At 57.4% G+C, this 26873-nt stretch overlaps 1 protein-coding gene across 2 annotated transcripts; it reads left to right on the top strand.

Annotated features, from left to right (window-relative positions):
• Positions 1 to 1297: 1297 nt before the first annotated feature.
• Positions 1298 to 26873, top strand: LIMK1 (LIM domain kinase 1). 2 transcript variants are annotated; one of them, XM_043914964.1, is made up of 16 exons: positions 1298 to 1564; positions 3268 to 3364; positions 10435 to 10573; positions 10905 to 11014; positions 12609 to 12815; positions 18519 to 18624; positions 18724 to 18890; positions 19941 to 20124; positions 20654 to 20740; positions 21039 to 21170; positions 21501 to 21560; positions 21892 to 21957; positions 22327 to 22483; positions 25018 to 25073; positions 25311 to 25468; positions 25577 to 26873. In XM_043914964.1, exons 1-16 carry the CDS (start codon positions 1510 to 1512, stop codon positions 25737 to 25739), a joined length of 1944 nt encoding a protein of 647 aa, XP_043770899.1. In that variant the 5' UTR covers positions 1298 to 1509; the 3' UTR covers positions 25740 to 26873. The 2 variants fall into 2 exon arrangements, with proteins under 2 accessions (XP_043770899.1, XP_043770900.1); XM_043914965.1 differs by lacking the exons at positions 1298 to 1564; positions 3268 to 3364 and adding an exon at positions 6816 to 6905.

Below are 26873 nucleotides of genomic sequence, written 5' to 3'. Positions count from 1 at the left end.
TGGAATTCTCCAGGCAAGAATACTGGAGTGGGGAGACAGTGCCTTCTCTAGGGGATCTTCCCGACTCAGGGATCAAACCTGGATCTCCCACAATGCAGGCAGATTCTCTACATCTGAGCCACCAGTGAAGCCTGTGCTTTGGGGACCACCCAATTCCTCCGGCCACTTCTCTCAAAACCCTCCGTTTAGCAGTACCTCCTCCTGAACCCTGGGCAGGGTGGCGCCAGCTCCAGGGCTCTAGCCCTGGGAGGAGCAAATCCCTGGGCTCAGGTGTCACCGTCTCCCCCCGGGGCCTGAAACTTTAGCAGCCTGCCTAGCTGGTGAGGGCCTCACCTCTCCTCCCCACCTAGCACCCCACCTGCCCCTGGTGGGGCCAGCCCTCACTGCAGGCCTCAGAGAGGGAAAGGACCTGGCCGAGGTCCCTCCCCCAGGCAACTACTATGACCTCAGGGTCGGTGCGACTTCTCTTTCCTGTCGGGTCCGGTTCTCAGCCTCCAATGAGCAGGCCTGGATCAGACGGGCTCTGCGCAAGGAAACCAAGGCTCCTAATGCGGGCTTCTGGTTTTTCCAGTAGTCATGTATGGATGTGAGAGTTGAACCATAAAGAAGGCTGAGCGCCGAAAAATTGATCCTTTTGAACTGTGGTGTTGGAGAAGACTCTTGAGAGTCCCTTGGACTGCAAGATCAAACCAGTCAACCCTAAAGGAAATCAGTCCTGAATATTCATTGGAAAGACGGATGCTGAAGCTGAGACTCCAATACTTGGCCACCTGATGTGAAGAGCCGACTCATTAGAAAAGACCCCGATGCTGGGAAAGACTGACGACAGGAGGAGAAGGGGACGACAGAGGACGAAATGGTTGGATGGCATCACCGACTCAACGGACAGGAGTTCGAGCAAGCTCCGGGAGATGGTGAAGGACAAGGCAAGTCTGGCTGAGCTGCAGTCCATGGGGTCGCAAAGAGTCGGACACGACTGAGCGACTGAGCAACTGCGGCTTCTACACCCTCTAGGTTGCCGCATCAGAGCACACATCCCACCTAAGCCGCAGTTTTCGGATTCCCTGTCTTTGCCTAGGGAGGCGGAAGAGTGTTGTCGCTCTGGGAAAGATGAATGAAAGGAGGAGCGGGGCGGGGCGGGGGCCGGGCGAGGAGGGGGCGTGGCTGAGGGCGTGGCGTGGCCGCGGGCGGGGGCGTGGCCGCGCAGGGCCGTTCCGCTGCTCGCCTGCGCCCCGCCCCACCCCCGTGCCGCAGCTCGCAGGCCCCGCCCCGGTCCGCCCCTCCGCTCGCTCTCCAGGCCGCCGCGGCACTGAGCGGTTGCCGGAGCCGGTATCCGAGACGCGGCGGCGGCGGCGGCGGCGGCGGTGCCGGGAGCCCAGAGCCCACCCCGGCCCGGCCCGCGCTCTCCGCCCCCGCCTCCCTGGCCGGCGGCGGCGGCTGCGGGCGAGCGCGCGGGGCCCGGGCCGCCCCCAGCCCCAGCCCCGCCGGGCCCCGCCCCCCGCCGAGTGCATGAGGTTGACGCTACTTTGTTGTACCTGGAGGGAAGAACGTATGGGAGAGGAAGGTGCGCGGGATGCGGGCCGCGGGGGCGCCGACCTGGGGGCCGGGCGGGCGGGGACGCTGCGCTGGGGGGGCATACGGAGAGGCAGGGGGGCCGGGCGCGGGGAGGGGGCCGGGCCTGCCCGCCGCGGAGGCCGGGTCTGCCGCGAGGCCGCGCCCCTGTGTCCGGGATGAGCTCGTCCTTCAGAAGCCCGCAGGCCCCTCCCTAAAAAGCTCCCATCCCGTTTCCCCGTCTTCGGCCCCGGTGGGATGCTCCCCTCCAGCTCCGCTGGCGGAGGGCCCCCTCCTCCCTTTCATCCCCGCCTTCTCCCATCCTCCGACCGCCGACCACCCCGGAGGAAGCCCGGGCACAGCCCACCCAGCCCTGGCCGCCATCCGCGCGTGCTGTGTCCATCCCGGGCTCGCCCTTGGCCGCCCCTTATCGCGTCTCTAACCGGCCCTCGGAAGAAAGAGTCGCTAAGAAAGCCTCATCCCTGGGTCCGAGTCGCAGCCCCATGTCTGGGCCGGCTCTCTGACCTTGAGCCAGGCGCTACCTTCTGGGCCTCAGTTTCCCTGTTTGTTCAGTTGGCCCCCGCATAGTTGGCATGCCTGGCGCTGGTGGTTGGGAGTCTAGGGGCAGGATGGGCAGAGCAGAGATATGAGTCCGCCGAAGCTTGTTTTGGGCAGCGGCCCCCACCCCCCTCCCTGCACCAAACCCAGCGCCTGCTGTCCGTCTTGGCTGGGAGGATGATCAGTCTTTCTTCTGCCCCTTTCACCTACTGCGGCCCATGGCTTGGGTTTGCAGGACAGTTATGGTATGAAGATCCCCATGATTCCCTCCCTAGCGTCTCTTTTCCTGGGTTTCCTCCTCTGAGCCATCTCATAGGCCCACCTGGTCCAACAAAGCTTCTACTCTGCCGGCTCCTCCAGCCCTGCCCTCCCCCCAGGTCCATGAAGGCCCACTTGGAGCCACCTTACGGTAGCTCCTAGGTCCCTGAGTCCTCTTGAAGGGGCAGGCTGTGACCTTCGAGCCTGGTTGGTGGCCTTGCAAGCCTTATCTTCTCCAGGGCTCAGTCTCCCCATCTGTGCAATGGGAAGGGGCAAGCTTGGAGATCTTGCAGGGCCCACCCTGCTCCGAGGGTGCCAGGCCCCAAGGATGACTAAGCATGCCTAGTGGCCCAGCTTGAAGAGGTGCCAGGCCTCCCTGGGAGCAGGTATCTGGGAGCCCAGCCCTGAGGCCCTGGCGCCTTGTGAGGCCAGGGCATAGCCAAGCCTTCCAGGGGTCTTTAATACAGGATGCACCAACTTAGCGCTGTCCAGTCCCTGCCCTTTGAAAGAGCTCCTCTTCCTGGGCAGGCGGGAGAGGAGAAGGGGCTGTGACGAGAGTGTCACCCACTGCCTTCCTTCTAAATCATGCTGCTTTCTTCCCATTTACACTGCCAGACCCTGAGCTGAGAATGCTCTTGCTGGGGGCGTGGACCTCTGCTACTCCCTCCTCAGTTTACAGAGAGAGAAACTGAGGCCCAGAGGGGCTTGGAGACCGAGCCATGGTCTCAGCAAGGCTCTCATTCTGCCTCCTTCTGCTCTGCATGGACACTGCTCAGCTTGGGCGCTGCGTGTGTTCGGGGGGACTTGTGGAGGTGTACATGGGGTCCAGCAGGGCAGGCTAGGCCTACAGCAAACGGCCCCTCCTGAGTATGGTTCCTAACGCCCTTTCCACCCCTGCAGGAAGCGAGTTGCCCGTGTGTGCGAGCTGCGGCCAGAGGATCTACGATGGCCAGTACCTCCAGGCCCTGAATGCTGACTGGCACGCAGACTGCTTCAGGTAGGGCTGGCTGGCGGGGCTGGGGTGCCCGAAAGAAGGCCTGCCAGAGGCAGGGGGCTCTCTCTCTGGTCCTGGGCCTCAGTTTTCCCATCTGTAAAATGAGGCATCTGGCTTAGAAGCTCCCTGGAGGCCTCTCTTTTTTGTCACTCTAGACCTCTGAAGAGAGAAAAGCAGAGATCTGCATTTATGCTGATAATCCCAAGGCCTGATGGCACCTTGGCAGGCGGGGGAGTGGAGGGTAGTCCACCCTTACCTTCTGGATGCTGGTGCTCCAGGGAGAAGAGGGAGACCAAGCAGGCCTTGGGAGGAGATGAGCCCCCTTCGGGGCCCCAGGCTAGTTGCAAAGATGCGTAACCAGTAAGACCCATCCCTTCCCTCCAGGACACCAACTCCCAAGTATAGCAGAGTAGGATCAGGGTTGTGGCCGTGCGCATGGGGACTCAGAGGTGGCCCAGCAGCCTAGTAGCACCATCCTGAGAAACAGGGCCAGCGGAGAGCCTTAGGGAGCTCTGTGGGGCCAGAGCTGGGGTCCAAAGGATGGGAGATTTCCCAGGTGGAAAAGTGTGGTAGGAAGCAATTCCAGACAGCCCAGCAGGTGCAGAGGGTAGAATGAATGGTGACAGGGCCTGGCCCAGTCAGTGGCCAGCAGAGTTCAGGCAAAAAAGCACCAAAAAGGAGGGGAGATAAAGTTGAGGAGGTCCAGCTGGGGTCAGGGCAACTACCACCAGCTGAAAGAAGGAGTTAACTTTGGGCACTCGGAGCCTCCAACAAGGATTTTTTTTTTCCTGTTTTAAAAATAATTTCTAATATTTTCTACAATTTAGCAAGGGCCGGACACTGGTTTAAGGACTCTGTATAGTTGGATGTGTGTGGTCTCCATTAACTGGGACACAGAGTGGTTAATTTTCTTGACCAAAGACACACAGCCACAGGAGTGAAATGAACATTGGCTGGGGAGCCCAGAGGAGAGATGGGTTCCTTGTCCTGGGGTTCCCAATCAGGTGTTCAGAAGGAGGCCTTCGAGGAGGAAGGGAGCTCTGAACAGGCAGAGAAAACCACATGCACAGAGACAGGGAGAGGGGACAGCGCCAGCAATTGAAGGACTGGGAACAGCTCATCTGGTTGGACAGAGTGAGTCGAGGGATGTGATGAGGAGGCAAAGTTAGGACTGATTTGTGAAGGGCCCTGAATGCCAAGATAAGGAGCTTCTGAAGGCAGTAGGGAGCCAGCAGAGAGTGTCAGGAAGCAGAGGAGGGTTGTGGGCGGAAGTGCTACTGAAAAGTGCCATTGCCATTCCAGTGGGCAGATGGTGGTCATGTGACAGGGAAGGGACTGTCACAATGGTTCAGGGATCTGTGCTCATAAGACCCGACCTGGGACAGTGACTCAGAGCGGAGAGAGTTTCAGATCTGGAAGGGACAATATTTGGATTAGTCATATTAGCCACTATTCATCAGTGACTCCTGTGATGTCATCCTCAAGCCTTCACCATAACTGTAGGCGGTACCATCATTTGCCCAATTTCCACGTTAGAAACGGAGGCTCGGAGAAATCAAGTAACTTGCTGAAAGTTGCAACAGCCGGAGCTGGGACTCGAACCTATATCTGTCTCACTCCAAGTCACTGCAGAGTTGAAGAAGTCAGGGACCATGGGGGAGGAGCTGGGGGCTGGTGAGTGGCCGGGGCACAATCTAAGCCATTTGGTTTTGTACCCCTGGGTGCAGAGACCAGTGGTCCGTTGGGTCTGGTGGGGCTGGGGGCCGAGTTGGTCATAAGTCATGCCCTGTCCTCGTTGAGTTGGAGATGCAGTAGGCTAACCAGGGTGGCCCTGCCCTGCCCAGAGCTGGCCGAGGTGATCTGAGACCAGTCCCAGGTGGAAAGATCAGAGAAATCAGCCCACTGAGGGCCGGCAGAGGGGATTGAGATGAGACTGCGAGAAATCAAGGGAAGAACTTTGGGGGTCCCTGTGTGTGGGGTGGGGAGGGAGTTAGAGCCTTGGGAGACATGGGGGAGGGGCAAGAGTGCGCCTGCAGAAGCCGTAGAAGGGCAGAGTGGGGCCGGACGCATGGAGCCCAACTTGGGGGGTCCCTGCCCTGTTCACCAGCAGAGGAGGGGGGCCCCAGGTGGGGACAGTAGGGAGGGAGCACGTTGGGTTTGTCCCTGGTGCGGTGGGGCCACAGGGAAGGCTCCTGTGGGGAGGGGCCCACAGGCAGTTAGAGTCGTGGCTTCCCCCGGGTTCCATGACTTCCACTGCATTTCAGGCCCCAGGCTGTGTGGTTCTCCCAACAGCCCCCAAGTCTGGTTAAGGCCACCAGCCCTCATGCCCATGACAGGAAAGCAGCTCATAAAGGAGGGACTGCTTGCTGGGCCCCCTGGAAGCGCCAGCCCCTGGGCTTCAAGGCCTCTCAGTGGGAGAGTTGCTATGGGCCCACAGAATGCCTCTGGTGTTAGCACTGGGCGTCAGTATCGCCGCAGGGCCCGCCCCTTTCTCTGTCCCAGCCTCCTGGAAGGTCGGGGCCAGGCCCAGGGTGGTCCAGGCTTCCTTTGGCCCAGCTGCTACCTCCGGGAGGTCCCCTCTCAGAACATCATGGCGCAGGAGCCCCGGGGCTGCTGTAACTCTGGTAACATCTCTCTGGAGGCTGGTGGGGCCCGGAGGGCGAGAGCTGAGTGCACAGCTGGCACTGGGGGCTGGAGCCCGGGCTGGGATGCCCCCCTCTTCAGGGGACTTTCAGGGAAGCAGGATGGACTGTGCGTGGAAGTCAGCCTCTCTTCCCTTGGGGGCAGCACCAGAAGCAGCAGCTGCTCCCTGTCCCCAGAGCCTTTGTCAAAGCAGAGGCCGAGGGGGACTTCCCTGGCAGTCCAGTGGTTCAGATGCCACACTCCCAATGAGGGATTCTCAGGTGGAGCTAGTGGTAAAGAATCCGCTTGCCAAGGCAGGAGATGCAAGAGACAGGGGTTCGATCCCTGATTCGGGAAGATCCCCCTGGAGGAGGAAATGGCAACCCACTCCAGTATTCTTGCCTGAAAATTCCATGGACAGAGGAGCTGGCAGGCAACAGTCCATGGGGTCACAAAAAGTCAGACATGACTGAACACACACATTCCCAATGCAGAGGGTGAAGGTTCGATCCCTGGCCAGGGAACTAAGATTCCACGTGCTGTGCAGCGAGGCCAAAAAAAAAAGAGGCTGAGGGGCGTGGAGGGTGCCTTTCTCAGATGTGTGGGGCTGAGGGCAGAGTGGCGGCCAGGCCTCCCTGTCTGCACCAGAGCCCAGGCAGTAGGGCCTTCAGCTGCTTCCTGTTCTGAGCTAAGACCAGGTCCGCTAGCACCCACACCGCACATCCTCCTCCCCTGCCTCGTGGCCACGCTTGCCCCTCCCTCAGCAGCCTCCAATCCTGAGTGCCTGGAGTGGGACAGGGAAGCAACTCTGTCGGCCCACCCCTGCGCTCCCCGCAGCCTCCGGGGGCCCCTGAGATAGGCAGCAACAAAGGATGCTGGCCTCCCCCCTGAGAAGACAGCGCTTCTTCCTCAGAAGGGCCAAGTAAGTGGAAAGCCCCTCTCCTGCCTGACCTGTCCCAGGACTCAGGCAGGGCCTGCGGTGTGAGGGCTGGGGCCGGAGGCCGCGGTGGGACAGGCCCACCTGAGGCTGGGTTCTGGGGCAGGAGAAGTGAAACTCCTTGGTCACTGTTAGCTGCCTGTCGGGGGGGAAGCAGGCCGGGCTGCGGCCCCTGGCCCTTCTGGTACAGGCTGCCATCAGGCTGGTCCCCCAGCTGCCCTTGTGTACCCTTGGTATCCAGGAATATGATTCTGGGTAGAGGGCACCCCTAGGAGGGATTGCCCTTTCCTTGAGGGGGTCACCCCTGTTTCCCAGCCTGGCCTGTTCAGCCCCCCCACCCCACCCCACCTGATCCCCTCTCTCCTACCCAAGGTTGGCTCTGCCTTTACCTGCTCTCGGGGAGGTACAGTATCCTGGGTATTCCTCTCTGGACACCCTTTGTAGGGACATGACCTGCCCCACCTGCCTCTGGCTCCTGCCCAGAGTGGGGTCTGAGGGATGAGGGGATGCCGATGGTCAGGGGCTCCTGTGTGCCTGCCATCAGCAGAGGTCCACCGGGGCCCCAGGGAGCCAGCTGCCAAGCTGCTGTGTGACCCTGGGCTGGGTCCGCTCTCGGAGGTGGAGGTCCCCAGGCCGAGGTGGAGGCTCCCGGGAGCACCCCCGAGGATGCTGGGAGATGAGAACTGTTCCAGGCTGAGGGTGTCAGACAGGAAACCCTTGTGTTCCCCTCGGGGAGCAGCGTTTGTAGGTGCCTGGCCTGGGACCTCAGGGAGCCGGCAGGTTATGATAGCAGAGGCTGGAGGGGATGCAGGCAGCGTGGGGGGGCATTGGAGCAGGCTGCGAGGAAGTGGTTATTGGGGAGCTCACTGCACTCTCAGCGCTTGAGTGCATCAACAGCCGCATCTTCCAGGGCTGCTGCAGCGTTGAGTGTGTGTGCGTGAGCGAAGGAGTTCGCAGGCCGGCCGAAGAGCCGTCTCTGCCTTGGAGGAAGGCGGCCGCCGCCGCCCCGCCCACTGGGGCAGGGGAGGGGGGCTCCCTGCCGCCCCGGAGTCGGGGGAGACTCCCGCGGGGACACTCCTGTGACGGGGTGGAAGGGCGCAGTGACTCCCGGATCGGGGTGCGCGGCGGGCGCGCCCCGCCTCTGCGCGGAGCCCGCTCTCCGGCTGCGCGCCTCCCTTCCCACGGGGTTAGAGCCCCCAGGGGACTGCGCTAGGGACCTGCCCCCACCCCCCCACCCCGGGCGTCCTCCCGCCCCCTGGCTCGGTGCCTTCCTTGCCCGTCGCCCACCCTGCGGTAAGACGTCCACCCACCACAGGGGCCGTGAGTGTCGGGGCAGGAAGGGCCGCGGGGGCGCCCGATGACGTCATGGCTCTGGTCCAGCCGCTTCCGCTGCCGCCGCCGCCTCCCACATCCCAGCGCTGCCTCAGGGGCTCTCCCTGCTCACCCCCCACCAACGAGCTTTCAAAAGCTGGGCATTTTGTGCTCCTCTGCCACCGGCCCCCACCCAAAGCCCTGAGTTGTGGTCCCCAGTGCCTCCCCTCAGGCTCCCAGACAACAGGGAACCCGCTGGATCCTCTTAAAGGGACAGCGTCCCATCAGCACTCTGGTTGCTGTCCCCTCCCTCCTCCTCCTCCTCCCCCCCCCCCCCCCCTTCTCCTCGCCAGTTGCCTAGTTCAGGAGCAGTCAAGGAGCACAGTCCATGAGCGCTGCCAGCCTGCAGGCTACAGTAGAGTGGAGGCCTCCCTGGCTGCCTGGGGCACAGGGCTCTCTGACCCAGCCCCAGTCTCTCCTGCCCTCCTGTCTCCTAGATTGATCCCCCACTGAGCCACGAGCTCTGAGCCTGGTCCTTCTACCCCTGTGTGACTTTGGCACATCATGCAGAGCACCCAGACAGCAGCACAGCTGGACAGATTCCCTAGTGGTTCTCTGCAGGGCATGTCCTCAGGCTCAGACATACCTGTGCACGCCAGGACCCCGGGTCAGGCTGGACAGAACCCAGCAGGGCTCATGCCCGGGGTGGAAGGGCTGTTGTCACTCAAGAGTCCATTCTTACATTTGCTCAGCCTGGCTTAGCTGGGTTGCTGGTCCCCACCCCACCAGGACCCTTGAGTGTAAAGAAGCCAGGTGAGTAGGTCTAGCTCCTTCCTGGCCTGTGGAGTTGTGCCTAGGAGGAAACCTGTACATCATTTCTCCCCATCTGCCCCTTCAGGGGCTCCAGCAGCCAGGCTTCCCTGCTCCCCATGCCAAACCCTGCTTCTGTGACCAGCAGCACCCATGGGGCTGGCTGGAGTCTAGGAAGCCAGGAGACTTCCCTGTCTTAGCTGACTGACTGGTCTACACTGAGCTCAACTCCTGCCTTGTATCTTAGTGCAACTGGGAGCATCTCTGTGGGGCCTGCGCTCCCCACCTGTATGACCTTGGGTGGAATAGACCCTCTCAAGTTCATCTGCCTCAACTCTAGAAATGGGGATAGCCATGCCTGCCTCATGGTGGCCTGTGAGGACCAAGTAAATGTAAGCAAGAAAATGGGAATGTGAGCCTGTCATACAGGGTGAAGTAAGTCAGAAAGAGAAAAAAAATATCGTCTGTCAACACATATCTATAGAATCTAGAAAAATGGTACTGATGAACCTATTTGCAGGGCAGGAATAGAGACACAGATGTGGAGAACAGACTTGTGGACACAGCAGGGGAAGGGGGGGATGAAACAAAAGAATAGCTTTGACACGTATACACTAGGATGTGTAAAACAGATAGCTATCGGGAAGCTGCTGCCTAACACAGGGAGCTCAGCTGGATGCTCTGATGGGTGCGGGGTGGGATGGGGGGGCAGGAGGGAGGCTCCAGAAGGAGGGGATGTATGTATACTTACAGCTGATTCACGTTGTACAGCAGAAACTAACAGAACATTGTACAACAACTATACTCCAATTAATTTTTTTTTAAATGGGAAGACACGAACACTTAATAGGTCTTCACAGCTCCAAAAAGTCACCTCTGTTTACATCAGCAGCCTCCCCATTGCTGGGAATGGGAGGAGAGAGAGGGAGAAGAAGGCTAGACTAGATGAGTGGGGCTCACAGTCTGTTCCAGTGCCCCCCGCAACCTGAGTCCTGGGCTCCCAGGTTCTTCCCTGGGCCTGAGAGTAAGTCTTCTGCCCACACTTGGCCCTCTTCCGTGCAGAAGGGATGGGGGCCTCAGATGAGGAGCACTTCTCACCCCAGGGCTCGCAGGTGGACCAGACACTCTGGGTGCAGAACTGCCATGGTGGGGGTGCAGGGGTTGTGATTTGAGGGTGCACGCAGGACCAAGGCTTCTGGCCAAGGGACCATAGCGGAGGGAGTGGGGTGGTCACCAAATCCATCCCTGAGTCCACTCACCAAGCCCTGTGCCCCAGCGTAGGCTGCCTCCATCCAGAGGGCACACCTTTCTCTAACGCTGCCTGTGGACTGGCAGGGCCAAGGTGTGGGGGGAAAGGGCGGGCCCTCTGAGTCCCAGCTCCCCTTCCACCCAGGTGTTGCGAATGCAGTGCCTCCCTTTCGCACCAGTACTACGAGAAGGATGGGCAGCTCTTCTGCAAGAAGGACTATTGGGCCCGCTATGGCGAGTCTTGCCACGGATGCTCAGAGCACATCACCAAGGGGCTGGTCATGGTAAGTGGCCCCCCAACCTCACCTGGTGGGTGCGTGTGTGTGTTCACAGGTTACTCCCTGCCCCAGATCTCTCTCCCATCATCTCTCTTGTCCTTTTCACTGGTTCTCTGATTCCCCAGTGCCTCCTGAGTCTGTTTGTCCATCTGTATCCCTCTCCCAATCTATGGAGCCAGCTCTGCCCCCACATTGGTTTGGGTCTGCCCTTCTGAGAGGAGGCAAAGGGGAGAAGTTACAGGGGCTGAAGGAGCCGCTGAGCTGGGTAGTGGTCCCCCTCCCCGCACCACCACCACCACACACACACACACACACACACACACACACTTCCTTCCAGGTGGCTGGGGAGCTGAAATACCACCCCGAATGCTTCATCTGCCTCACATGCGGAACCTTCATCGGTGACGGGGACACCTACACGCTGGTGGAGCACTCCAAGCTGTACTGGTGAGCGCCAGCCCCTCCCTGCTTCTGACGTGCCCCCAGGTCTCCCACGCCTGGGCCCTTCCCCTTTCTGTGCGGGGGCAGTCACAGTGACAGTGCAGAAACCACCGGGAAGTAAGACACAGCAGTCAGACGGAGGAGGCCTGAGACGTCAGCTCTCTTCCCGACATCACTGCTGTGCAACTCTGGCACCAGCGTGAGCACTCACCCTGTAAGCTCAGGACTCCTCCCCAGCAAAACCGCCCAGACCCCAGACCCACGTGCAGGGGTCCCCAGGCCACTCGCACTGCTAACCAGCCGATTGCAGACTCAGGGATCCCTGCAGCCCCCTCAGATCTGATACTTCACTCAGCGACTCACAGAGCTCAGAGAGCACCACAGGCACAGTTTTTACTAAAAGCTATACTACAAAGCTACAGTCATCAAAACAGCATGGTGCTGGCACAAAAGTAGAAATATGGATCAACGGAACAGGATAAAAACCCAGAAATAAGCCCATGCACCTGTGGTCAATTAATCTATGACAAAGGAGGCAAGAATGAAAAGCTGTGAATCAGGACCAGCCAGGTGGAGACACACAAAGGGCGAGGTCCGGGAGATCTGGCATGCAGAGCTTCCGTGCATTCCACTCAGAATCAGGACGTGTGATCCATCCTCCCCAGCATCACCAGAGTTTTTATTGGGGTTTCGTTATGTAGTGCAATTGACTGAATCACTGGGCATGGGGTTGAACTTGGGCTCCTTGAGGTCAGACTGGATCAGAGCAGCAGCCTCTCATCACGTGGTTAGTCTTTCTGGTGCCCAGCCTACCCCCACCCCCCCCACCCCTGCCTGAGTTGGCTCATTAACATTAACTCAAAAAAAGACAAAAAATAAATAAAAATTTAGGTTCAATGCATGAGGCAGGGTGCTCAGGGCTGGTGCACTGGGATGACCCTGAGGGATGGGATGGGGAGGGAGGTGGGAGGGAGGGTCAGGATGGGGAATACATGTACCATGGCTGATTCATGTGAATGTATGGCAAAAACCACCACAGTATTGTAAAGTAATTAGCCTCCAATTAAAATAAATGAAAAAAACAAAAATTTTGAAAAAGAAAGAAAAACAAACAGACAAAAGCAAACACTAAAGCATTACTCAAGTGTGGGTTGAGGGGCTCATGAAAAATGAAGACACACTCCTGTTGCAAGGATTTAGAACCTCTTTCCCAGGAACCAGGGACAAAGGTCAGAGAAATCCTTTAGTGTGGCAGCAACTGATAAAGCTGGATTTGGGGGCAGCATGGCTTTTGAAGCTCCCAAATGGACTTTTAATGACTTCCTCCTGAATGGGATTTATCCCCAGGCCTCGTCCTGGCCAGCTGACAGTGTAGACAACCCAGAATGACTGAGCCCCGAAGAGGGGCAGGGCCTGTCCACTTCCTGCTCCCAGCCCACCAAGCAGCCAAGACCCTCCTCCTCCCATGGGGAGTGGGAAGGGGAGGGTGGAAGGAGAAAAGAGCCCGGGATTGAGGGATCGTGGGGGGGTGATGCTGGTGACTGCCCTGACGCACTTCTCTTCCCGCTCTTTGGGTCCCCACCGCCGGCGGCTCTTGCAGCGGACACTGCTACTACCAGACCGTGGTGACCCCTGTCATCGAGCAGATCCTGCCCGACTCCCCTGGCTCCCACCTGCCCCACACGGTCACCCTGGTCTCCATCCCAGCTTCAGCTCATGGCAAACGCGGCCTCTCGGTCTCCATCGACCCCCCTCACAGCCTGCCGGGCTGCAGCGCAGAGCACTCCCACACCGTCCGCGTCCAGGGGTGAGTGGCTGGCCCGCCAAGGCTGCAGCTGGTGTGGCTGTGGGCACGGATGCCTTAGGTGGGCAGGCCGACTCTGGGGCGGGGGCTGAGAGCGGGTAAACGTGTGAGCCCAGATGGAGCCCAGCTCCAACAACCTGGTATACCAGATGTCTGATCCAATCATTCCTCCAGGAGAAAAAATCTGTAACAATTGCCAGATAAAATATTTAAAATGTTCTCTTGGTTTACTGCATGACCGAACAAGAAAGAGAAGTAACCAGGTCAGGAACAGGTGAAGTAGGGAGCCCGAGGGTGTCAGCAGAGCTCGGAAGGCAGCCATACCTTGAGGGCAAATGTAAATCGGGGAAATTAAGTTTCAGTTTTGAAGTCTTCTCTTGGCTGAGCCTTTCTCAAAGCCCAAGTAACTAGCTCTAGGAAAGTGAGTCTAATAAGAGAACACTTCTCCCTTCTCCATAAAGTTGGGACCCCCCCCCCCCACCGCCAAAGTGCAAGAAATAAACCATGCCTTCCACCAGCGATTTCCAGCCCCTCTTCCCCAGAACTGGAAAATAAACAGATTTGAACCTGAACAGAAAGGGAGAGGGAATCTCCCCTGAGAATTCAAACACTTGGGTTTGCCAACCAAGTTGACAAGCCTGGGTGGTTCAGAAAGCCTCCAGGAGAAATTGTAAAAGCTTAAAGTACTTCTCCACTGGGAATGTCCCTAGGCCCTGACAGAAGCAAATGCGGTGGAGCCCACCTCCATGCTTCAGAGAATTTCCCGAAACAAGTGTCCCAAGGAATAGGAGCCATTCAGTCAAAAACCACAGAGCCAACAGCAGCAACAGGTGGCAGAAGCAGACCTACAGAAACTGCAGATAGCAAGATTATCAGAAACAATGTAAAATAAGTACACTCCCTGTGTTTTCTTTTTCTATTTACTCCTTATGTTTTAATAAGTAAGAGATGCCTGGGAAAAGTGAGGAAAGAGCAAATGAATTTGGAAAAGAACCAAAATTCCAAAGAACCGTATTTCTAGAAGTGAAATACAGGTTTAGCAGTAGAGTCGGGTTTTAAACAGCTGAAGTGAGAAGCAGAAACACAAGATGAAAGTAGAGAAAGAGAGGCTAAGATGTACTAAGAAAGTCGTGAGGCAAAGAAGGCAGAGAAAGAGAGGACAAAGTGAGCCGATCTAATTAGCCATCTAGAATCCCAGAAGAAGAGAGAATGGGAGAGAGGCAGTATTTAACAGCTGAGAACTTCCCAGAGGGGTTAAAAGATGTCAATCCACAAACTCAAACCCAGTAAATCCCAAACAGAAAAATAAGAAATCTACCCATGGACCATCCCACCTAGTGGACCATCCCACCTAGTGAAACTACTACACAAAGGCAAAAAAAAAAAAAAAAAAAAATCTTAAAAGTAGCCATAGGGAAGAAACAAATTTTCTTCAAAAAAAGACCAGACTGTGGTCTGGTGGTAGAGACTCCAAGCTTCCATTGCTGGGGGCTTGGGTTCGATCCCTGGTCAGGGAACTAGAAATCCTGCATGCCGCAACTAAGACCTGGCGCAGCCAAATAATTTTAAAAAGACAAAACAGAATTCTATACTTGATGAAAATGTCCTTCAAGAATGAAGGTAAGGGGCTTCCCTGGTGGCTGAGTGGTAAAGAATCTGCCTGCCCATGCAGGAGACATGGGTTCAATCCCTGATCTTATCTGGGAAGATCCCACATGCTGCGGAGCAACTAAGTCCATGCACCTTAACTATTGAGCCTGTGCTCTGGAGCCTGGGAGCCACAACTAAGCCCAGGCGCCTGAAACCCGGGCTCCACGATGAGAAACCCGCGCACTTTAACATGTAGCCCCCACGCGCTGCAACTATAGAAAAGCCAGCACGGCAACCTAGCATAGCTCCAAAAAATAACAAACAGATAAATCAATTAACAATTAAAACAAGGAATGAAGGTGAAATAAAGACATGTTAAAGCAGACAAAACAGCAATTGATACCAGCAGATCATCCCTAAAGAAAATTCCAAAGGATGTGGAAAAGGTCTGAGATGCAAGAAGAAATGAAGGTTAAGGGGCCAAGCCAGTGGCTCATAGACTGTGTGACACAGCCACTCCCTTGCCCTCTCTGACCTTCGAAGTCTTTGTCTAAACCATGAGGGAGTCAGATACCTTGGAGCCTTCTAAGATTTCTCCTGGGCCTTCGTGCGCCCTTGAGAAATAGTTGTCTGAGTGTAGGACAACTACCCCCTTGGAGTCAGTGAACCGTTCCTTCCTTGGGAGTCAGTGAACAGTTCTCACACACCTGCTGGGTACCAGGCCAGTGCCTGGTGAAAAGTGAAGATGGTTGGGGTGGGAGGGGGAGGGAAGCAGGGGAGAGGAGGAGGCTGGACTTGATGCTGTGTTTTCCAGCCCCATCTGGAGCATCAGCCAAGCCAGCAGCTGCCTTCCGCACACAAGTGAGCAGACAGACTGGTGAGAGAGACAGGGAAACTCCCAGACCAGCTGGACCCTGACAGCCAGGCAGAATTTTAGGAACGGAGAGTCAATGACACCTCCTCCCTGCCTCCCTCCCTGGGCGAGCATTCTTTCCAGCCAACGTCTGCCTTCCCAGCAGTCTGCGAGGGGCCACACCCTTCTCATAAGCAGCCCAGCTTGCCCAAAGGCTGCTGGCCAGATTGAACTGTTTGTTTGAAGAGTCTTAGCTGACCACTTTTTATTTTGTTTATGTGTATTTTGTTTATAGTAGCATTGAAAGGGAAGTTAAATTTATCTTTGCCCCAGCCTTCCCGCTACTTGAGCAAGAGACTGAGGCGAGGGAGACAGAGAGTCAAAGGAATATATATACGCTTTCCTATTGGTTTTTTGGCCATGCCATGTGGCTTGCGCCTTCTGAGTTCCCCTATCAGGGACTGAACCCAGGCCCCCTGCAGTGGAAGCGCAGAGTCCTAACCACTGGACCATCAGGCAGTCCAGGAAATATATTTTTAAGGCCATGTCCTTGGAAGAAAAGTTATGACCAACCTAGACAGCATATTAAAAAACAGAGACATTACTTTGCCAACAAAGGTCTGTCTAGTCAAAGCTATGGTTTTTCCAGTAGTCATGTATGGATGTGAGAGTTGGACTATAAAGAAAGCTGAGCGCCGAAGAATTATTGCTTTTGAACTGTGATGTTGGAGAAAACTCTTGAGGGTCCCTTGGACTGCAAGGAGATCCAACCAGTTCATCTTAAAGGAAATCAGTCCTGAATATTCACTGGAAGGAATGATGCTAAAGCTGAAACTGCAATACTTTGGCCACCTGATGCAAAGAACTACTCATTTGAAAAGACCCTGATGCTGGGAAAGATAGAAGGCGGGAGGAGAAGGGGCCAACAGAGGATGAGATGGTTGGATGGTATTACCTACTCAGTGGACATAAGTTTGAGTAAACTCCGGGAGTTCCTGATGGACAAGGAGGCCTGGTGTGCTGCAGTCCATGGGGTCGCAAAGAATCAGGCACAACTGAGCAACTGAACTGAATGGAACTGATCCACAAGAAGTCTCTGTGAAAATATAGTCACTGTCTTTAAATTTTTTATCCTGAAAAACACCAAATTTACGGAAAAACTGCTGAAATAATAAGTGTATTGAATACCTGTACACCCTTTCAGGCTTCCCAGGTGGTGCTAGTGGTAAAGAACCCACCTGCCAATGCAGGAGACATAAGGAATATGGGTTCGATCACAGGGTCAGGAAGATCCCTGGGAGGAGAGCATGGCAACCCACTCCAGGATTCTTGCCTGGAGAGTCCCGTAGACAGAGAGGAGCCTGGGGGGCTAGAGTCCACGGGGTCGCGAAGAGTCAGACACAACTAAAGTGACTGAGCGCATGTACACCCTTTAGCTAGGTTCATAATTTTTAACTTTTGTCACATTTGAGATATGTGTGTCTCTTCGTCCACGTATATCTAGGTGTGGGTGTATGAACATATATATATTTATTTGTATATGTTTATACACACATGTGCACATATTGCTATTATTTACTGAATCATTTGAGAGTAAGCTGTAGGCACCATTGACTCATCCTTTCCCCAAATACTTCAGACATTCTCCTAAAAATAAAAGCACTCTCTTTATGTAATTACCCACCGTATCCTATAGTGCAGCTATGACAGTTAGGAAATTGAACATTAATGTAATACTTTCATCCAGTATACAACCCCAAACTCGGGTTTTGCCAGTTGTCGCAATGCTGTCCTCAAGTCTCTTCAGTCTCTTTTAACCTGCGCCAGTTCCTCGGCTTTCCATTGTCCTTTATGCCCTTGACATCTATGAAGAGTACAGGTCAGTCGTTTAGGAAGATGTCCCCCTCCGCCCCACTTGGGTTCCTCTTCCCTAGATTTAGGTCATGCGTTTTGACCACGTAACTGATGCACTCTCTTTCTCTGTGCATCTTAGCGGTAGACACAGGAGGTCAATAAAGTGCACCCTTTACTGGGGATGTCAACTTCGATTATTTGGTTAAAGTGCAGTCTGCTGTCTCTGCTGTCAAGGATTTTTCCCCCTTTGCAGTGTAGCCAGTGAGTCCTCTGTGAGATTTGAGTCTGTAAATATCCTGTCACCAACAACCTTTCACTAAATGGTTCTCGCCTTCACGATAAGTCTTCCCTATAGCTGTTACTACTGTGATGGCTACAAAATGATGACTTTTCTAGCTCTGTTCTTCCTGCTTCATTTGCTACCCAACTTCCCTATATAAGGAGGCGCTTCTCCCCCATGTGAGAATATACTCTCAATAATTGAAAAATTGCTAGGACTCTGTTTTTCTTAAAGCTCTGTCTCCTTTCTCTCCTACCCACCACCACAACCGTATCCCCCTGCCCCAGCCCTTCCCCATCTCAAGGCAGAGACAAACATTCCTTGGAAAGCTTTAATGAGGGCAAAATGAAATCAGATCATTAACACTCAGGAGGAGTTAAAAGAAGCAAAGGAGTGTGGCAAGTTGGCCGTTCTGTGACTTAGCTCATGGCCAGCTAACGGAGGCCACCAGCCCCACCTGTGGTTCAGGGAAGGTTGCTCCCCCCTTCCTGCCCATCTCGGAGGAGTGGGAGCCTTAGTCCCATCTTGCAGGGCATGTTTGGGGGTCAGGCAGGAAGCCAGTGGGTCCAGACCCTCTTCGGCCTCTTGGCATTCCTCTGCCCCAAGCTTACCAGGCAGCTGGAAGGAGAGGCAGGGACAATGCTCTGTTGAACAGGAGCCCCCGAGCATCTCGTTGTTGCTGCTGTTCAGTCGCTAACTGTCCAACTTTTTTGCGACTTCAAGAACTGTAGCCCACCAGGCTCCTCTGTCCCTGGGACTTTCCAGGCAGGAATACTGGAGTGGGTTGCCATTTCCTTCTCTAGGGGGTCTTCCTGACCCAGGGATCAAACCTGCATCTCCTGCATTGGCAGGCGGGTTCTTTACCATCTGAGACACCAGGGAAGCCCGAGCATCTCATATAGCGGGGCAGATACCTCGGGGCATGGCACTTTCCTCCAGTTTCACACCCATGGCAGGCGTTGTAATTAACATAGAACTCTTCCCACCAAGCCAGACTTCCGTGTTCTGGACAACTGCCATCCACCAGTCACGAAAGATAGCATGCTCTGCCCCCATACTCCTGACCTGATCCCCTTGGCCTTGGCTTCCTGGGGCAGGCTGGGGTCTGACCACCGCTCTGTGCCCACAGAGTGGACCCAGGCTGCATGAGCCCGGATGTGAAGAATTCCATCCATGTCGGGGACCGGATCCTGGAAATCAATGGCACGCCCATCCGGAATGTGCCTCTGGACGAGGTACGGGTCCTAGGTCTGGCAATCGGGGTTGGAGGTGGTGCCTTCGTGCCTGCTCCCCACCACCTGAGACTCACCTGTCTACATACCTGCTCTCCCCAGATTGATCTGCTGATCCAGGAAACCAGCCGCCTGCTCCAGCTGACTCTGGAGCATGACCCCCATGACACCCTGGGCCATGGGCCGGGGTCTGAGCCCAGCCCCCTGGGCTCCCCGGCTCTCACGCCCAGCGGGGAGGCGGGCAGCCCCGGCCGGCAGAAACCTGTGCTGTAAGTCAGCCCTGCCCCGTGATGCTCTGTATCTTGTTACTTTCACTGACGCTGGGCCTCAGTGGGCACGGGGGTGGCGGGGGTGGCAGTCTCTGCCCTCCAGTTGCTCACAGTCTGATGGAGGAGTCAGCCCTACAAAAAAAATAAGAGCACGCCAGCGAGGGGTGCAGAGAGCTGGGAAGAAGAATGAATGAGAAGGAGGAATGAATGAGAAGGAGGACATGGGGAAGCGGCGCCCCAGCTGGGGATGACAGGGCTCCCAGGCTGGACCAGAGCCCTGGCTTCAAGGAGCCGCTGGCCTGGCACTCAGACTGCTGTGGCATCCAGTGTGTGTTGAGAGGTGGGCTCCGAGGTGGAAGCTGGTGGCCAGGGTCTCACAGCACAGTGATGTGTCCCACAGAGACCACTCTGGTCCCCTTTGCGAGAAGGTGCCCAGGACCAGAGACAGCCGGAGGGCTGTGATGTGGGCCAGGCTGGAAGGGCCAGGGCACCTCTTAAAAGGAGGTGAAGGATGCAAAGAAGAAGCCCGGAGACAGCCTGGTCCTCATGCCACTCATTCTGGGGCCTGCTCAGGACTCCTGGTCAGGGGGACACCTGGGGTGACAGCCTTTACACTAAGAAACAGTGACCTTGAAGGCCTGTTTCCTCCTCCCCCGCATCTGTCTGGAGCTCAGGTCACCCTGCAGGGCCACCTAGGGGTGTCCTGCGCAGGTCGTCTGCCTCTGCACCTCGGGGCCCAGGACTCAAATGCTGGGAGACAAAGCATCTGATCCAGGGTCGTCAGGCAGGGAAAGCCAAGGGCAAACATTCCTTCCTGAACAGGAAGTCCAAGCCAGACAGGGCACTGGATGCTGGCATCAGGGTTGGGCAGGGGTCTCATGATGGCCCCAGGAGAGCTGCCCGGTGCCAGCCTTCCTAACTGTACGGGTGATTTACATGGACTGGCATCAGTGGGGTGTGGCAGGCTGGGGGAAGGGGCAGGGCCGAGGCCTGGCCTCCCCCAAGGGGCCCTCGGCCAGGGGCCCACCTGCCGCCGGTGTGTCCCCCCAGGAGGAGCTGCAGCATCGACAGGTCCCCGGGCGCCGGCTCGCTGGGCTCCCCGGCCTCCCAGCGCAAGGACCTGGGTCGCTCCGAGTCCCTCCGTGTGGTCTGCCGGCCGCACCGCATCTTCCGGCCTTCGGATCTCATCCACGGGGAGGTGTTGGGCAAGGGCTGCTTTGGCCAGGCCATCAAGGTGCGGGGCATGCCAGGGAGGGAGGGGATCGTCTGGGGGTGACCTGCTGGCCCTCCACCCTCTTCCCACCAGTGTCCCCAGGAAGCCACACTGGAAGGGTGTCTGGCTTCCAGACTCCCTGGCCAGGGCTCGCCTCCCCCCGGGCCTTGTCGAGCTAGCTGGCGGAGGGGCCCTTCTGTATAGAGGTAGACTGAATGAAGGAGGTCGTGGGACAGTGGCTTCTCAGAGTCGGGATGGGAGGGCAGCCCAGGCTGACCCTGAAGGCTTCCTCCCCCAGGGCCCCCTTACTCAGCCTAATGTGGGCCACTCACCCCCTTCACACTCTGGCGATCAGCCCTCTCCTGCCTCTGACGTCATCTGCCTGTGACCAGCCTAGAAGGTTCAGGTTTATATAAAAGGCACCAGCCAGGTCGCCATGTCCACCAGCCAGGCCTCAGCCCCCAGCCCCATGCATCCATCTGCCTGGGGAGGGCGGGCCTCCTGCGGGGCGGCCTGGAGCAGAGCCCATGCCCCGCGTGTCCCCACGCAGGTGACGCACCGAGAGACAGGCGAGGTGATGGTGATGAAGGAGCTGATCCGCTTCGACGAGGAGACCCAGCGGACGTTCCTCAAGGAGGTGGGTGAGGCGCCTGCCCCACCCTTGCCCATCGAGAGGGGGTCTGTGGCAGAGGGCTCCGGGGGGAAGTGACACTCAAGCCCTCATCGAAAGAAGACAGACTCTGCCAGGAGGGCGAGAGGGGCAGGGACATCCCTGGGGGTGGAGGCAGCCGGAGCAAAGGGCAGGGCAGTGGCCCATGTGGCAGGAACCCCCGGGGTGAGGGGAGACTCCCCCACCTTCGGAACTGTCCATGGCGGCTTCTGGTGGGACAGCGGCGGGAGAAGATGGGGGCGCAGCCTGTTTGCACCCCCCCCAGGTGAAGGTCATGCGATGCCTGGAGCACCCGAATGTGCTGAAGTTCATCGGGGTGCTCTACAAGGACAAGAGGCTCAACTTCATCACCGAGTACATCAAGGGCGGCACGCTCCGGGGCATCATCAAGAGCATGGTGAGTGCCGGGCAGAACCACACCCTCCCCCCTCAACCCCGCCACCTGCATCCCATCCCCAGACGGAGCCGGAGCGGCTCCTCCCTGGGCCCCAGTCTCCTAGGCTCTTCACTGGGGATCAGCCTCTGATATCAAAGCCGCTTTGTCAGGAAATTGTTTGGAATTGTTCACCCACACCCCTTAGAGGGGACAGTTGTGGGTGTCATAGTGGGGGGTGGTCATCAGCCCCTGCAGGACACTCGCCCCCTCCTGTCTCTCCCACCCAGTGTCCCGTCCCTGTGGCCCTGTTGGCTCATCCTGGACATTCTCCCCCCTCACCCCCACCCCCAGGACAGCCAGTACCCCTGGAGTCAGAGGGTGAGCTTTGCCAAGGACATCGCTTCTGGGATGGTGAGTAGGCTCTGATTTTGGGGGTGGCATGGGGTGGGGGACTTCCCTGATGGTCCTGTAGTTAAGAATCCATGCTTCCACTGCAGGGGACATGGGTTTGATTCCTGGTCAGGGAACCAAGATCCCGCCTGCCTTGCTGTGCAGTTCCCCCCACCCTGACCCCTGCCAAAAAAATTCTCTACCGTTCTCCTAAGTTCCACAGGAAGCTTCAAGAGAGGACAGAGGGAATCCAGTGGGAGGGGGAAGATGGGAGCCTTGTGGGGGACAGTAAGGGCGGGGCTGGGGTCCCTCAGGGAGGCTGCCCCCGATATGCATGCCCCTCCACCCGCAGGCCTACCTCCACTCCATGAACATCATCCACCGGGACCTCAACTCCCACAACTGCCTGGTGCGCGAGGTGAGCAGCCAGGGCTGCAGGAGGGCCAGCGGGACCCCCACCCACCACACTCCTAGTGGGTGGGAGGGGGGTCTGCTGGGACGGTGACCATCGCAGGGAACGGGCCACACCAGGCTGCACCAGCGGCTGTGGGCCCGGAGGAGGGCCTGGATATGGAGGCTGGGGCGATCAGGGGAGGTTTGCTGCTGTTTAATGAAAGAGATTTGGGGCGGGGAGATATACTTCAGTGGGAGGTAGTGGGAGCCGGCAGCCCGGGGTCTAAGGGGCAGTGTTGGAAAGACCACAGGCTGCCCCCAGAAGGCAGAGGAGGGAGTGGGCAGGGGGTGGCGGGAGCGTGTCGCAGCACGGCCCTGCTTCCCCTCACCCCAGAACAAGAATGTGGTGGTGGCTGATTTTGGGCTGGCGCGGCTCATGGTGGATGAGAAGACTCAGCCCGAGGACCTGCGGAGCCTCAAGAAGCCAGACCGGAAAAAGCGGTACACGGTGGTGGGCAACCCCTACTGGATGGCGCCCGAGATGATCAACGGTGAGTCAGGGGCCCTGCCAGGCACATCCCCGGGGCCCCACGGTCCCAGGTGGAGCTGCAGGAGGCAGAGGTCCCGGCCTCCTCCTCCTCCTCCTGGAGTCCTGTCATTAGTTGCCTTTTGCTGCTGCAACAGATTATCACAACTTGGCTTAAAAAACACAAATCATTCTAGGGACTTCCCGGGCGGTCCAGTGGTTAGGACTCCATGCTTCCAATGCCGCGGGGCACAGGTTTGATCCCTGGTCAGGGAAGTATGACCCCACCGAAAGTGAAAAGTGAAAATGTTAGTCATTCAGTCATGTCTGACTCTTTGCCCAAGGACTGACTGTAGCCCACTGTCGTGAAATTCTCCTCTGTCCATGGAATTCTCCAGGCAAGAATACTAGAGTGGGTAGCCATTTCCTCCTCCAGGGATCTTCCCGACCCAGGGAGCAAACCCGCGTCTCCCACATCGTAGGCAGATTGTTTACCATCTGAACCACCAGGGAAGCCCTACATGCCCTGAGGTGCACCCAAAAAATTTAAAAGCACACGGACAAATTATCCTATAGTTCTGGAGGTCAGGAGTCCAGTATCAGGCTTGCTGAGCTAAAGTCCAGTGTCAGCAGGACTGTGTTCCTTCTCAAGGCTCGAGTGGGAAGGATCTGTTTCCTTCCCTTTTCCAGTTTCCAGAGGCGGCCTCACTCCTTGGCTCCTGGCCCCTCCTCCAGCAAGACCAGCAGTGCAGTCTTTACTTTCTGACACCCGTGTCTGCCGTCACCTCTCCTACCCTGACCCTGACCCTCCACCCTCCCTCGTGAGGACCTTTGTGATCAGAGGGCTCAGCCAGCTAACCCGAGATCATCTCCCCATCGCGAGATCCTTAACTGAGTAACACCTGCGAAGTCCCGTAAAAGGCAGCACATTCGGGTCCGAGGGGCAGGCGGTCCCTGGACAAGGTCTAGGGCCTCTCCAGGACCATTATTAGGCCTCCCACAGAGCCCGCTTCTCCCACTCCATTTCTTTTTTCAGGCCTGTCACACAGTGATCCCATGTGTGCCCGGACTGGGGGTGATAAAGTCCATCCACAGGCAAGGGACATGCAGACACAGGGTCAGGACAGGCAGATTCAGGGTCATCTTAACACCAACTCTGATCAAAGTTAACATAACCCACCCCCTAATAACGTAAGTGGTGAAGTGAAAGAAGGTGAAAAGTGTTAGCATCAGTTGCTCTGCCGTGCCCGAATCTTTGCGACCCCATGGACTGTAGCCCACCAGGCTCCTCTGTCTATGGAATTTCCCAGGAATACTGGAGTGGGTAGCCATTTCTTTCTCCAGGTTATCTTCCTGACCCAGGAATCGAACCCAGGTCTCCTGCACTGTGGGCAGATTCTTTATCGTCTGAGCCACCAGGGAAGCCCTTGTAAAGTGGGGTTAATAGTCCCTATCTTGAAGAAAAGAAAAAGAATAAATAAAGAAACAAAAAGAGTCCCTATCTTTAAGAAGTAGTATGAACATTGGGTAAGATTTGTAAACTAGTCAGGATTCATTGAGAGTGGTTGTCCTGATTATCTTTAACATCATCAGGTAGACGGTATTGTTCCCATTTTACAGCTAAGGCAGGCTGAGGCTCAGGGAGTCTGTATCAGCCCCTGAGGCTGCTGTGACCGATGAGCACAAACTGAGTGCTTACACCAGAAGTCTGAGATGCAGTAGAGCCTTGCTCCCTCCAGGGATCTCAAGGGAGAGTCCGTTCCTTGTTCTGTCTAGGCTCTGACCCTGGCATTCCGGGCTTGTGGCCACATCGGCCCAATCTCTGCCGCTGTTTCCACGTGGCTGCCTCCTCCTCTTCGGTCTCTCTTGTAAGGACAGTTAGGGTGGCATTTTGGGGCTTCCACGATGGCTCAGTGGTAAAGAATCTGCCTGCAATGCAAGAGATGCAAAAGACTTGGGTTCAGTCCCTGGGTCGGGCAGATCCCCTGGAGGAGGAAATGGCAACCCACTCCAGTATTCTTGCCTGGAGAATCCCATGGACAGAGGAGCCCAGAGGGCTGCCGTCCACAGGGTCACAAAAGTTGGACACAACTGAGTGAGTACACGTGCAGGATGGCACTTAGAACCTGCCCAGATAATCTAGGGTGGTCTCATCTCAGGATCTTGAATTGTATCTTCAAATCAATTCTTTATCTTTCCAAAAACGGTAGCACGCACAGGCTCTGAAGGTCTGACACAGTTATCTCTCGGGGTCACCACAGGGTTCATGACATGCCCGGAGTCACAGAGTTGGTTAGTGACTGAGCTGGGCCTAGAACCCCTTGCCCAGGGCTTTCACCCTGACTCCCCCACTACTAGCCACCACCACCGCCCCCCCCAGCAAGCTGGCTCAGCTTGGGTGGGCCCAGGTAGGATCAGAGCCCAGGGCCTGATTCCGCGGAGGTTGCTCGCATCTGCCTCCTGGTTAGCGCATCCCCCGGCGGGCGGTCCCCGGCCTGTCCCCCTCGCCGGCTGGCACCCCCGGCCTGGGCACCCGCTGACCGTGGTCTCTCCATCCAGGCCGCAGCTACGACGAGAAGGTGGATGTGTTCTCATTCGGGATCGTCCTCTGCGAGGTAGGCCCAGGGGTGGGTGGCAGCCGGCTCCAGCCCTGTCCCCACGCGCTCCGGAGCTGCAGGCTGGAAGCCTGCCGGGGCCCCAGGCCAGGGAGGCTGTGGGGACCGGCTGCCCACCACTGCCTGCATCCCCGTGGTCAGACGGGTGCCAGGCCTCGTGTGACCCACCCTCAAACCTGCCCGGGTGGCACCCAGCCCCAGGGCCCTGCGGGTAACTGCCGGGCCTCGTCTGGACAGATCATCGGGCGAGTGAATGCTGACCCGGACTACCTGCCGCGCACCATGGATTTTGGCCTCAACGTGCGAGGCTTCTTGGACCGCTACTGCCCCCCAAACTGCCCCCCGAGCTTCTTCCCCATTACTGTGCGCTGCTGTGACCTGGACCCTGAGAAGAGGTGAGCGGGATGAGGGGCTTAGGGCAGGGTGGGGGGGCGGATTCCCCAGCAGAGCCAGAAGCCACCATGCCCCCACCTCCTGTCTCCCACCCCCACCCCCCACCCCAGGCCCTCCTTCGTGAAGCTGGAGCAGTGGCTGGAGACCCTCCGCATGCACTTGGCCGGCCACCTGCCGCTGGGCCCACAGCTGGAGCAGCTGGACAGGGGCTTCTGGGAGACCTACCGGCGTGGCGAGAGCGGGCTGCCCGCCCACCCTGAGGTCCCTGACTGAGCCCAGCACCCCCCGGCTGCCCCTGTCCGCCTCCGGAGAATCTGCCCGGCACCGGATTCCTCTGCAGGAGGCGGCCCGGGTGTGGCGCCCTCACTGGGGCGGCGGGCACCCAGACCCTCCCCCACACCTTGCCCCGTCTCTGCCCCGGCCCCAGAGCTGGTCTGGCCGCACACACACCATCACCTCACCCTGCCTTACCTCTGTCTTGGTGGGGCCGCCCCCTCCCGCCTCTGCTTGCATGAGCTGGAGGGCCCGTGTGAGCTGTGCCCCATCCCGCACCTGCCCCCCCAGCCTACCCCCATGCACACTCCGCTGTCTGCAGCTCCTCCGAAGCTGGGCTGGAGGACAGGCCGCCCCCCGACCGTGACCCATCACATGTGTTCCCGGGAGCACAGGGAGTCTGGGGCCCGTCAACCCCCCAGGGGGTTGCCTCAGTAGCAGCAGGTATAGATAATTATCCAAACCCCCAAAGGGAGAGAGGTCTGCTCCCATGGGGCGGAAGTCCCGGGGGCCAGACAGCAGCCCTGACTCGCTTTGGGTCTTTTCCTTTCTTTATTGAAGCCACTTTAGTGGGAAGCAGGTACCAGGCCTCAGGGTGAAGGGAGGGTCCCTGGAGAGGGAGGGGAGCCGTGGTCTGGGGGCCAGAGCTGCTGGGGGGCGCCTCAGAGGGGGGTTGGGCAGAGTCCCCCAGCCTCCCAGCCCCCTGAAGTTCATCTCAGCACCCCCTCCGGGCCTCTCCCCAGGCTTCTTGCCAGTGGCTGAAGCAGCCCCTGCCCCTCCCCACGCCCCTCTGTCCTCTGGGTTCTTTCTGTGTAATCTATTTTTTAAGAAGAGTTTGTATTATTTTTTCATAACGGCTGCAGCAGCAGCTGCCGGGGGCTTGGGGTTTTATTTTTTTTCGGCGGGCGGGGGTCGGGGGGCCATTTTGTCACTTTGCCTCAGTTGAGCATCTAGGAAGTATTAAAACTGTGAAGCCTTCTCAGTGCACTTTGAACCTGGAAAACAATCGAAAGCAGGCCCGTGGGACTATGACTCAGGGAGGTGACAAGAGTCACCTCCATCCAGGAGTGGGGACATCTAAGGAACAAAACCCAGACTCAGAAAAATAAAATAAACTCCGTACTCCCCCCCCCA

Source organism: Cervus elaphus, chromosome 10 (genome assembly GCF_910594005.1).
Source record: "Cervus elaphus chromosome 10, mCerEla1.1, whole genome shotgun sequence".
In the NCBI taxonomy this organism is placed as follows: domain Eukaryota; kingdom Metazoa; phylum Chordata; class Mammalia; order Artiodactyla; family Cervidae; genus Cervus; species Cervus elaphus.
The sequence above is the reverse complement of the archived record's forward strand: the minus strand, read 5'-3'. Positions and strand labels throughout refer to the sequence as shown.